At 40.5% G+C, this 10,936-nt stretch overlaps 1 protein-coding gene across 1 annotated transcript in view; it reads left to right on the forward strand.

Moving 5' to 3' along the window:
• Window positions 1-4,968, forward strand: part of LOC144781987 (thymus-specific serine protease-like) — a 115,614-nt gene extending 110,646 nt beyond the window's left edge. Inside the window, exon 12 of the mRNA XM_078661087.1 lies at window positions 1,867-4,968. Coding sequence (XP_078517213.1) covers window positions 1,867-1,911 — 45 coding nt within the window. The 3' untranslated portion in view covers window positions 1,912-4,968. The remainder of the gene's footprint in view (window positions 1-1,866) is intronic.
• Window positions 4,969-10,936: the final 5,968 nt, after the last annotated feature.

The following is a 10,936-nucleotide window of genomic DNA, read 5'->3' on the forward strand; positions in this document are numbered from 1 at the left end:
AGCAGCAACTTGGGCCACGCCACACACCTTCACAAAACACTATTGTGTAGATGTGCAAGCAAAACAACAAGCTAGTGTGGGCCAGGCTGTATTAAAAACACTTTTTCAAACTACTGCAACAGAGCCACCGCTAAGGAGGATACTGCTTTATAGTCTATGCAAAGTGTACAATCTGCAGCTCATATGCCTCGAAAAAAAAAATGCAACTTACCAGAATGCATCTGTTCTTGGCATGTAGAGCTGCAGAGTTGTACACCGCCACCCTCCTCCCCGGATACCTCTGTCTGATCCAGTATTATCTTAATTAGATACATCACGCACGGACACTTCTCTATTTCTCACTACTCCATCTAACCCTACTGGCAAAACAATCTAACGATGGAGCCGAAGCCCATGCGCACTGTACACCGAAGGAGGAGTCACCGGTCTCGTGACTACAAGAATTCTTCGAAGACAAAAACAACATGTAATCATCCGAGCCCAACACCAGATGGCGATCTATGCAAAGTGTATACCTGCAGCTCTACATGTCAAGAACAGATGCATACTGGTAAATAGCATTTTCCTTACAGTGTCTTGTGATGTGATTATCTACATGTTAAAGACTTTTGATGTAAGCTTTACAGCTATGTTAGCAGAATTGAGGAAGATATAACCCATGTAGAATTGTATTAATAGAGTAAATTGAAGATACAATGTTTTAAGATGAGGAGTTAAGATAGAATCTGATCAATACTACCCTAGTTTGCACCATCTTCTGTTGGATGTGCAGATCATCACACTCCCAACACCTCAGTTGGCAAGAGGTGTGTGTGAGAAGATCCTTAGCCTAAGGATTTGAATCGAACAGGGACAGCTTTCCATCCTTCCGTGGGAAATAAAGTGAGTGCTAATAATTTGAGCGATCGTGACATCTGTTATTTGCAGCACTTAGAAATGGTACCACTGGAGTATTCTGTCGTCTATAAAAGCAAGTTATAATAATAAGCACTGATTTGAAACAAGACAATGCACCCACCTCAAACTTGACATAGCGTCTCTTAGGATTTTTTCTTATTGCCACTTATTTCTAGCTAGAGGTACCTCCAGGAGATAAGATATTGCTTCAATAGGCAAATACCTGAATGATTGTTACCTTCGAGACAGAGGTTACTTTGTGGTGTTCAGTAGGGTTCTTCAATTTAGTTGTCATATCTCCTGGAGGATAATGAAGCTACAAATGTATTTTCCTATAAAGAATGGATGTTGCAAACAGTACTTTCTTTCCCTACAATTCACAGATTTAAGGGTCAACATGTTTTCGAAAAACAAAATGATCCTGAATGGAGGTCCCGTTGTAGTGAGAGACTGCCCTTTCATGTTTCTGAAGACCTGAGAACCAGCTGTGTTCCAGAATTGTTATGTTGGCCAGTGGGGAAGTTGGGGTGGGCGTGGGCTACACAAATAATGCACTGTGTTGTCAAGCAGCAGTACTGAAGCGAGGACAGATGAGAGAATGCTGCTCATTAGAGTCAGGATCGAAGCCAGTCAATGGAAGTTCACATAAATAGTGTAGAGAGATGGGGTTTCAGCTGTCTTTATTTGTTCCAGGCAGTGAGTATACTCTGAGGCACAGTGGAAGATTGTTCCTGACACTCAGAACATATCTGTCCAGTTAAAAATATATTAACAAGTGCTGAAAGTAGATATAAGGAAACTGTCTGTGAAACCTTTTTTTGGGAAAAGCCTTTTCTTAAGAGGATGACACTGCTGCTTGCCAGGTGAAAGTTTGGGTGTTCCCCAATTGTGTTACTTACAGTTTATCATACTATGAAGAGAATGTTCTTTGTGATCTAAGATTATAACCATGATGTCCTTCTCTTGTAGGAGATTGCTCTTCAGGTTGCAGAATGGTTGAAATCAGCCATGTGAAATCATGTGGACAACTAGAACTCTGGAGTCGAAATATGGACTAAACTGACATTACCAACTCTGGGAAGGATATGTTTGCTCTATATGTGACTTAGCGCCAGTGGATACTTTGCAGCAAATGTGAGAGATCTCAATTGAATTTTGTGGGGAAAGTTTGTCCTAAAGAAATCTTATGTCAAACAATACAGGGACTGATTTAGAATTTATTGGAACAGAAAATTCTTCAATTTCTGAAGAAAACAGCAAATACGTAGTCAAATTCACTAGTGGAATTTCCTCTACAATATTATTCCTTTGATGCAGGAAATCAGCTGGTGGTTTGTACTTTGAGATTCCTCCTGAAGTTGGATTGTTTCCAGGTGCCAACAAATTCTTAATGAGATCCGTAATGCGCCAACTCCACATTGGGGCAAAGCAATATTTTTAGGAGTCTTTTTATTATAAAATCTCCTAGATCATGATTTAAAACCTGGTATTTGTTCTTGCATGTTATTTAGAACATGCACTAAATCGGTAAGGAAAACTGCATTTTTTATGATCAGTGGTGCAGCAAAACAACAGGTAGCAACCATCCATTGTACTCATTTTGTTAACCTACTCTAAGTACACAACACCTTTAACGTTTTGTTCCTATTTGTTTTACACAGAGGAAGTATTCATTTTAAAAATACAGCTAATGTGAAGCCCAATATGCAATTTATTAAGGGAGAGCGTGCCACTTTAAACCTACAATAAATGTTCTTCCAAAATAAATTCTCTTGAAGACTGCACCCTTTGATTATAGGTTTTGTGAACAATCGTACCTAAAGTTTTAAAATTTCTGAAAAGCCTGAATAAAAATTTTAAATGATGCATAAAAATTAACAATTTCAAAAAGTATGCATTAAAATCTTCAAAACTAGTGGTCGCTTATACGTTTCTTATAAAACCACTCAAAGCTACATTTATATTTATATTGCATGTGAATTTTGCAGTACTCCAGTTATAGCAAAACCTCTGTTTGCATATTGGAACACTGAGTATTTAATATATTAATGCAACAATAAAAGATCAGGTTCTCAAAAATATACATTGTAACCTACTTTACAAACCCCTGTGGCACAATGTCAACAAGTGGTGCTTGAGATTGTTAATTCATCATCCATTCAAGGGGGGGGGAAATTAAAAGCATCCCTCGGTTGGTTTTATTGCTTTTAAAAGCTAGGCTTGGTAAATGAGCTTTGAGCCTTACTGTAAAATTAGAAATAAAGATGGTGATTTTAAATGATTACCTTCACTGATGAAACGCGGTGTGTGCATAAACGAAATCAATTTGATACTCCTTTTGTGATTGTCAGTTCTTCCATATACAATGAATTGATGTGTATTTGTATTCCAATTACAATTTTCATTTGTTCACCCAGAACATAGACATTAGTGATTTGATAGGTTGCCAGCAAATTTTCTCATTCAATACTACAACAAATGGTGGTGTTAAAGTTGTCATTGATATTGTTCCCAATTTGCTCATTTTACCATTTAAGGAATTATTCAATATGGTTTTCTGTTGGCAAGAACATTTGAATGAAACACATTTAACAATTACACATTTTCTGTATTTACAATCCTTTTTGAATGTACTGCCTAACACATCTCCTTTTTTTCTAGCTCCATTTGTTTCTTTTCATGCTTAGTATTTTTCGCGCTTTACTAAATGGCTACATATTAAAGTACATTATTATTTCTTCCATGTCCTTGCTTTTGCCAGACATGTTCTACAACTGACCAGTGTTGTCAATTCATCTCCAAATTATGACACGGATGGCAGGGAGGCCTCGTCAACAATTAATAGCACTGATCACTGTAAGACAAATCAAATCAGTAGAAACCTACAGAAATGAGTCGTTTATCTTAAGTTCTAAGATGTTGGAAATGCTGGCAATCGAAATTATCCAGTTACCCGAAGCAAAGATAGGAAAGTGGTTAACAGGTTAATTTCTAGAAGCTCGATTAGTTTGAGATGTAATCTGGTGGCAATGTTGTCCTCTGTGAAACCAGACATCCATTATTGAATACTAGGTTCCAGTTTTAACCACCATGTGCAGCTCTGGTCAATTTCCTTATTAACCTGAACCAGAAATATCTGCCAATACTGACAACATTCTCAACTAGATGAATTTAGTTGACATTATCTGAAAAAAATGTACTTCTACACCAAAATCTAGTTTGCAAAATGTGCATTTAGGTGAGTGTTAGCAGTTTTAATCAGGTGTCTTTTTGTAATATTGTGTTTTTAAAAAATGCTTTCAACCTAGAAAGTAAAAAAAAAATCTAAAAAGTATTCTACTGAACCCTTTAACTGCTTTCCATACACTGCACCAAACAGAATGTGATGCACAAGATATGGCACATTACAGGGTGTATGGGAAAATGGAGAAGACTGTATCACCTAGATTATGATATAGCAGCGGGATGATACATGACTGGCTGCTTGTATCATCCCTGAAACTTTTCTTTTGTAGATAGATGATTCTAATTGAGCCTAACACATGTTTTCAATCATTGTGACTCCCTCTCCTGATGCCTTTTATGTTGAGTTCTCAAAACAGTGCTTGAACCTTGACATTTTGGGGTTGAAATCCCATAATAAATGGCTGCTGCAGGGCGAGAGATGGGGCTGATGATGATAATGGGTGTTCATTCACATTTCTGGCTCTCAAACCTGAACAAAATTAATCTTGCATCTTTTGTTGCTCTCCTCCAGAGTACATTATCTGTTAATGTTACTTCTCTGGCTTTCATATATTTGGGAAATAAACAACTCCTTTGAACTGTGTTCTTACTTGTTACTAGTTTTCACTATAAACTGTGCTGCGGCGTGCAAAATAATGAATCTGCATGCACCTGTCTGACCACAATGGCTGTGTTCCCTGCGGTAGTCAATGTGAATGTCTTAACTTACAGCATGTTTACTCCTGGTTGTACATTTTATTTCACAGTACCTGGATTGTCTCTTTGTTAATTGCTTTGTGTAAAGATTTCTACATTTCCATTTAATAAAGCAATATTTTTGTGATATCTACTGTGTAATGTGCATAATTAATCTTCAACTAATTTATGAAAGGTTTTCACTTTTGTGGGGAAGATGACTTCATTTAATACAAGGTAGATGGGTCAACCTGGCTCTGTTGTTGTGGTGGTGCTTGTTGCAAGTTGCAAGACAGGACAGGAAGGTATAATCATTTATGTGAAATGTAAAAACCTGCCTCTTAGTGTAACATATGAACAAATGCCGAAAGCAACTCCTACCCTAACGGAGGGTTTGAAGAGGTCTCTAACTAAGATTTTTCAACAGTCACATGATTAAGTGTACAGCTCAGTTTTCTAATTTTTACTAAATGTGTGAATTAATCTCAGCCACTAGGAAGTACTCTGAGCACATTCCCATCCACAAGTTTTCACTGTCCCATCATATGAAATAACCAACCATAGGCAAATCAGGTTTTAGCCGAGCTTTAAAAGGGAGTTTACTGCACGAACCACTAGAACACTCACCCTGTGTTGGTAAAAAAAATGCAAGGCTAGAAATGCTTCGACCTTGTTGGGCCTACTTAGTGAACTGCAGCTTGAGTTCTGTGCCATAGAGAGCTATAGGCCGGAAGTACGAACATACTCTTCCCACTTAGGAGAACCACTGAAAGAAAGTGATGAATGGAATTTATTGGGCTCAGACGTTAGTTATACTCCTCAAACTCTGGAACTAGGTGCTGGTCTCAAAACTTGGAAAAACTGTAGTGCAGCTAGAAAATGGTCAAACTTGGAGCGGGGATAGAATAGCTGCAAATATCTAACTGCATTTGTATCTTGTATTTTGCTCCCCTCTTCCTTCCGATTTCCTTGTTAGGAATATCTGCAACATTTAATGTTGTTATTTTTTGTTATTATGTTGTATCACTATTTTTGGTTCCCTTGAAACTCTGCCGGGGTAAGGAGATGTGTTGTAATCTTGTTTCCTTTCCCCTTGGTACCTTCCTCCCATCCCTCCTCTTCTCCCCTCTAGTAGTACGCCCGGGCGCTCAGGTTAGAATGTTGGCATTTCTGTATTCTGAGAGCGGATGACCAAAGAATAAACAGCTCTTACCTTGGACTTGTGCCTTCCTTGTCATAATTCTTCATCTTCTTTGAAGTTATTACACTGGCGACTGAACTGCGCAGGGGGTAGTTGGTCATCTCCCCTTTCTATGCTCTCTCAGGAAATGAATGAAAATCTGGCTGGGGTTCATCGATAATTTTATGTGCGATCCTCGCACGCTGGAGGTCTGCCTCTTATGGTGGGACTGTGCCGTTCTCAGCAAATAACTGGCACTGTGGAATTACATCATCAACAACATTCTGGTTATCAGGGTGGAAAACCTAGCGCTTGGGCGAATGAAGAACTTTCCTGTCAGCCCTGTGCGCAGATGGTTCATGGAAGCTTAGTATCTAGGCACTAGCGCGTCCTTGTTGTACCGGCATCCAGCCTCTGTGGTGCTGATCCAGGCTGAATTCCTTCAGAACAATGCCGATCACCAGGTGAGCTGGGGGGATTTTCGGTGATATTCCGCGATGTCCCCTCTGCGCGCGGCGGACTCCTGCTATTGGCTCCACTGTCCCCCTCTGACTCACCGCTTCCCGTTTTGTGCCTCATCATGTTCACATCTCATCGTCTGGGGGGTGAGACATATGAGCCTGATAGCCTCCTCTCCTGCCCTACTTTCGCTTCCTGCCTCCTCACGGACGCAGCGTGTTCCTGAGTGTGCTTTCCCTCAGACCTGCCGTCCTCCCGGTGTGCGCCCTGGTTTCACTCCGTAACGGTGTCGTCTGATGTTGGAACCTTTGAGCCCGCAGCCTCCGCTCCTGCACTGCTTTTGCTCCCTGTCTCCTCACGGACGCAACGTGCCTTTGGGACCGCGCTGCCTCATATTGCGCCAGGCGCGCTCAGGAGTTTCGCTTGCGGGGGCATTCTTCTGACGACCAACAACCCTCCTACAGCTCCTATTTTGAAGTCTTCTTCTGGCGCCCGGCCTCCCTCTCCTGACGTGGATCCTGGGCGACACCTACATGCCCCCGCAGCAAGGACCTCCCACAGCGGTGCTTCCGCTCTCAAGTACGGTGAGGCGAACACCGCTTATGCTGTCCCTTCAGGCTACGGTAGGACTCGATCTTCAGGAACTTTTATTTTAATGTTGTGAGGCACCTGTTGTGACATTCTTGCTACCCATTAACTTCTCCACATACGGTGAGGCGAATGACGTTTGGCTCTGTACTTTCAGGCAACTGTAGGACAAGAACTTCGGCAACCTTTATTTACACTCTGCGAGGCGCTTGTTGGTGACTTCCAGCTACTTATTAGTGATTCTGCAGCAGTCTATGTATGCCTTTCAAGTACTCTCCTACAGTAACTTGTTATTAACATCAAAACTCGCTCTAATCTAGAGCCTCCATGCAACTGTGAGATCTTCATTTAGACATCCCTGTGTTGTGAATTCAAAGTTTATTCTGCTGTTTTTTTTAATTATTCATTACTTATTTATTTTTTCCGGTTAGAATTTTATTCCCTTGAGGCCTTAACACCAGTCATGTTTTAACAGCGGATAATTATTGGCAGTCTAGTGTAACCTTTAATTCACCTGTTAGTGATCCTATAGCACCTCCTCTACTCTTCAGTACGTTCTTGATAGGGGAGGGAGCGGGTAAAGGGGAAGGAAGCATCCTGCTTCAAGCCTCCTTTATCCCCAAGATCCTCTATAGTGTTACCTCCTCCTTGGGAACCCCGCCAGTGTTGGTTTCTTTTGGGAATACTCCTATGTATTGCTAGGTCCCGCATGGGTACACCGGGGATATGCCAACCGCCTTAATTTCTAAATGATTGTGGGGAACCTGGGATCCACTGGAAAGAATGGACTAAACTATTTTAAATCGTACTTAATTGCTATGGGGGTGAAATGTTCTCTGCAGTGCGTAAACAGCACATTCTTTTACATAATCTGGGGGTGCATGGCCATAAAGTGTATGAAACTCTACCTGAACCAGAGTTAGAAGAGGACGAAGAACTTGACGCTTATGAAATTACTTTACTTTAGCAAGGCACCCATTTCGGCGATAAAATAAATGTGGTACTTGAGCGTCACAAGTTCTTCAAACGTGCTCAAGGGAAGAATGAATCTGTTAAGAGTTATATTGCAGTGTTAAGAGGTCTCACCCAGCGTTGCGACTTTGGCGAACTTAATGACTCTCTAATTCGTGATCAGTTGGTTCGATGTACCAATAACTGCAGAATACAAGAAAAGCTATTGGCAAAGAACCCTATATTGGAAGAAGCTATTTCCATTGCTCAGTCTATCGAACACACTGCAAGATGCATGAAAGAGATCAAGGCAACGGAGGAAGTGGTGGCCTCAGTACAAGTTGATGAAACTAACAACAATGTGTTCAAAGTTAAAAATAAAGGAGATCCACCCAACAAACCCACGAAGGAACATGCCAACTTCAAATGCTTCAGATGCGGTAGCAGTAATCATTTAGCCAACAATCCATTGTGCACCGCACGCAATGCTCATTGCAAGTAGTGCAATAGAAGAGGACATTTAGCCAGGGTTTGTAGAGACAAAGACAGTGGCCAAGTGAATGCAGTTATAGACGAGAACAATGATCAACTACAATTCATTATCCAAGTGAAAAATATGATTGATGTTTCAGTTCCTGATTACCCGAAATGTAAGATATTAATTAATGACATATCCATAGAAATGTTTGCCGACTCATGTTCCCCCTTCACTTCACTGAATATTGAACACTTGGAATTTAACATTGATAATTCCCTCTGAGATTGCCTATGGTCCTACCATACAACACCCAATCTTATCAGTGGCATCTCACCTTTTGTGGCCCTAAGAAGAAGAGAGCTGGGCACCAAATTGAATCCCCTCTGGTTAGGTGGGGGAAAGGCCGTGGCAATTCACAGTAATGGGAGTCACCGGAAGGTTCTGAAACATCAAGCCATTTACAAAAATGGTATGATCAGAAACATGGGGTGAAAGATCTTAACATCAAAGTCAACGACTCAGCCGCAGTGAAGAAACCCAACCATGCACAAGCTGGGCAGAGTAAATTTTTCACTCCTCAAATTGTAAAAAGAACTTGGAAAAACGTAGTGCAGCTAGAAAATGGTCAAACTTGGAGCGGGGATAGAATAGCTGCAAATATCTAACTGCATTTGTATCTTGTATTTTGCTCCCCTCTTCCTTTCGATTTCCTTGTTAGGAATATCTGCAACATTTAATGTTGTTATTTTTTGTTATTATGTTGTTATTATGTTGTATCACTATTTTTGGTTCCCTTGAAACTCTGCCAGGGTAAGGAGATGTGTTGTAATCTTGTTTCCTTTCCCCTTGGTACCTTCTTCCCACCCCTCTTCTTCTCCCCTCTAGTAGTACGCCCGGGAGCTCAGGTTAGAATGTTGGCATTTCTGTATTCTGAGAGCGGATGACCAAAGAATAAACAGCTCTTACCTTGGACTCGTGCCTTCATTGTCATAATTCTTCATCTTCTTTGAAGTTATTATAATGATGCCTTGCACCAATGTACTACAGCAGTCTAGTGTTTATTGTGGCAGAACTTTATTAGGTGTAACCAGTAAAGACCGAAAGATGAAGGAACTTTGCTAATTTGTGTTATAAAGGAAAGGGACTGATTTAAAAATAAATTATGTATAGATCTGTGGCTGAATCAACTGGTATCGGGAAACAAACCTTCGAATGAGGACGGATAAAGAAATACGGTAAGGAGGGAGATTTAAAGAAGAATCCTGTGGGATTCTACAGATCGGGAATTTTGGAAGAACAAAATGGGGGTAAGTGTGACTCACTGAATTATTTTGCAAAGAAAGTAGGACTTGCAGTACTGATTCCATGATACCAAGGAAATAGAGTCTGTAGATAAGAAATAAGTAAGAGTCAAATGCTGGAGTTTGGTCCAAAAAGATAACAGCAGCATGACCATTGTGATCTAGAATATACCTAAAGTCCTTTGAAACTAACAAGAGAACAATCTCAGTCCTGTGAAGTGGAAATATCCTGAATTCCCACGATCCAACAGAATAGTGGGTTTAATGAAGTCTGATAGTTTTTTTTTTTAAATGTTATTGTTCCAAACGTTTAATGGGGAAGGAAAACAGGGGAAATGATCTGTATTGGCTGAGAATTTCAGGGTCAGGGGCTGTTTTTCCACCAGATAGGCCATGGTAGCCACCTTCCAGCACAGTGAAACAGTAGCAAGCAAGGTAGATGCATTACTTTATGGTAATGATAGGGGCATTCATCTGTCACCCTTCACTGAAGATATGATTAAGACAGGGGTCAGAAAGTGAGCCAGATGTAATAGAAAAGTTGAGAGGTGATGCCTTCTAAAAAGAAAAAGACAAACTGAGTTGAGGTCTAAAACTTTTTTTTAAAAAGGAGGTACGTGGGGGGAAAGAATGAGAAGGGGTGTCAAAGGGATAGTAGATATTGAGAGTCTTCTGAAACAGATGTGGTTGTATGTTCAATCAAAGGCGACCACTTTCAAAAGAGTTCTAGAGGAATTCATGGCATTGCTGATCTTCGAAGATTGATAAGTAGCATGTGCTAGCCTGCTCTGTTTCCTATAGACCTTTAGGGGAAGTATGTTATATGATTTGACTTTGTATTTGGATCTGGTTGTGATTAGGTCAATAGAATACAATGGGCGAATGGGGGGTGGAGGGATTAATAAGGCATTGCTTCTGAGAAGACCAGCAAGGAAGCATAAGGTCAAATGTAGATTTAAGTCCCCTTGGCTGGCACAGTGAGAGAGTTGATATTCATGGATTCAAGAGAGAAAAGAAGGGGAGTCTTATGAGACCTTAATCCAGTTATTTACAGTGATTTCGGACTAAGCTCGTGAAGGGGACTGGAATAGCTGTGGTTTGGAGTTTGGAAGTGATGGGATGAGAAGGAAGCCCGAAAGCAAATAAATTAAAAAATTGGTG

This window comes from Lissotriton helveticus, chromosome 9 (assembly GCF_964261635.1).
Source record: "Lissotriton helveticus chromosome 9, aLisHel1.1, whole genome shotgun sequence".
In the NCBI taxonomy this organism is placed as follows: domain Eukaryota; kingdom Metazoa; phylum Chordata; class Amphibia; order Caudata; family Salamandridae; genus Lissotriton; species Lissotriton helveticus.